Below are 1310 nucleotides of genomic sequence, written 5' to 3' on the forward strand. Positions count from 1 at the left end.
ACAGACAGACAGACAGACAGACAGACAGACAGACAGACAGACAGACAGACAGACATAGAGAGAGAGAGAGAAGAGAAAGAGATAGATCTTCATTTGTTTGGACATGGGCCCTTGACCCTAACCTCTCCTCCCCCTACCACCACCACCCCCTCCCTTTGCCCACCTCCCCCTACCTTCCTTCCCCCAGGGTGGTAGAGTTCAAGGACGTTCTGGCCAAAGACTACGTGACCATCAGCTACGTGTGTGCCACCAGGCTGCGGGAGGGCATGAGGATGGAGCACATGACGCTGGACCAGTGGACCAGGGAGGTGGAATACTTCAGGACGCTGCACCAGGTCAGCTGGCATTTGTGAAGACGCTAGATATCTTATTGTTTTGTGTTGTTGGTGTTTGTTATATTTATTTAACATACTTATGTCACGTGTAAGGAGGTGGAATACTTCAGGACGCTGCACCAGGTCAGCTGGCATCGTGAAAGCGCGAGATATATAAGGTAAGATAAGATAAGATAATACTTTATTATCCCACAGGGAAATTGGTGTTGGTTGTACAGGACCGTAAAAACATATGAAGGTATACATTCTTTAAAAAAGTGGAATCATATATTACTCTCATATATAAAGAATCATGAGTTGTTGGTGTTTGTTATGTTTCTACATTATATACACATTCACATAATTAATTGCACATATTTATGTTATGCATAATCAAATTAATGAATATATAATATATATATAAGGAGGTGGTCTACTTCAGGACGCTGCACCAGGTCGTATCTCACTGCAGAAGCGCGAGAGATATGACATTATGTGTTGTTGGTGTTTATTATGTTTCTATATAAAGAACATTCACATAATTTATTGTACATATTTATGTTACGTATAAGGAGGGGGACGACTTCAGGACGCTGCACCAGGTCATATCTCACTGCAGAGGCGCGAGATAGATATCTATAACATTATGTGATGTTGGTGTTAGTTATGTTTCTACATTAGAAGCATTCACATAATTGATTGAATATATTTATATTACGCCTAATCAAATTGGGAATAAGTATATAAAATATATATATACATAAGGAGGTGGACTACTTCAGGTCGCAGCATCAGATAAGCTCGGATCGTATTGTGCGTTATTGTTTTTCTATATCAAAATCATACACATAATTAAATTTAACATGCATTATTGCTATATTATTATGTAATAGATTAAATGAATGGACATATAATACACACACCATACACACACACACAGCGCACGCGCGCACGCACGTGCACGCACGCGCGCACACACACACACACACACACACA

General features: G+C 40.4%; 1 protein-coding gene across 1 annotated transcript in view; it reads left to right on the plus strand.

The window, feature by feature from the left end:
• The window catches only part of LOC101855959 (dynein heavy chain 6, axonemal), a gene marked incomplete in the record, with an annotated part of 98470 nt that overhangs the window by 10666 nt on the left and 86494 nt on the right, over positions 1–1310 (plus strand). Inside the window, 1 exon segment of the mRNA XM_035970687.1 lies at positions 188–335. Coding sequence (XP_035826580.1) covers positions 188–335 — 148 coding nt within the window.

Source organism: Aplysia californica, unplaced genomic scaffold (genome assembly GCF_000002075.1).
Source record: "Aplysia californica isolate F4 #8 unplaced genomic scaffold, AplCal3.0 scaffold00307, whole genome shotgun sequence".
Classification (NCBI taxonomy): domain Eukaryota; kingdom Metazoa; phylum Mollusca; class Gastropoda; order Aplysiida; family Aplysiidae; genus Aplysia; species Aplysia californica.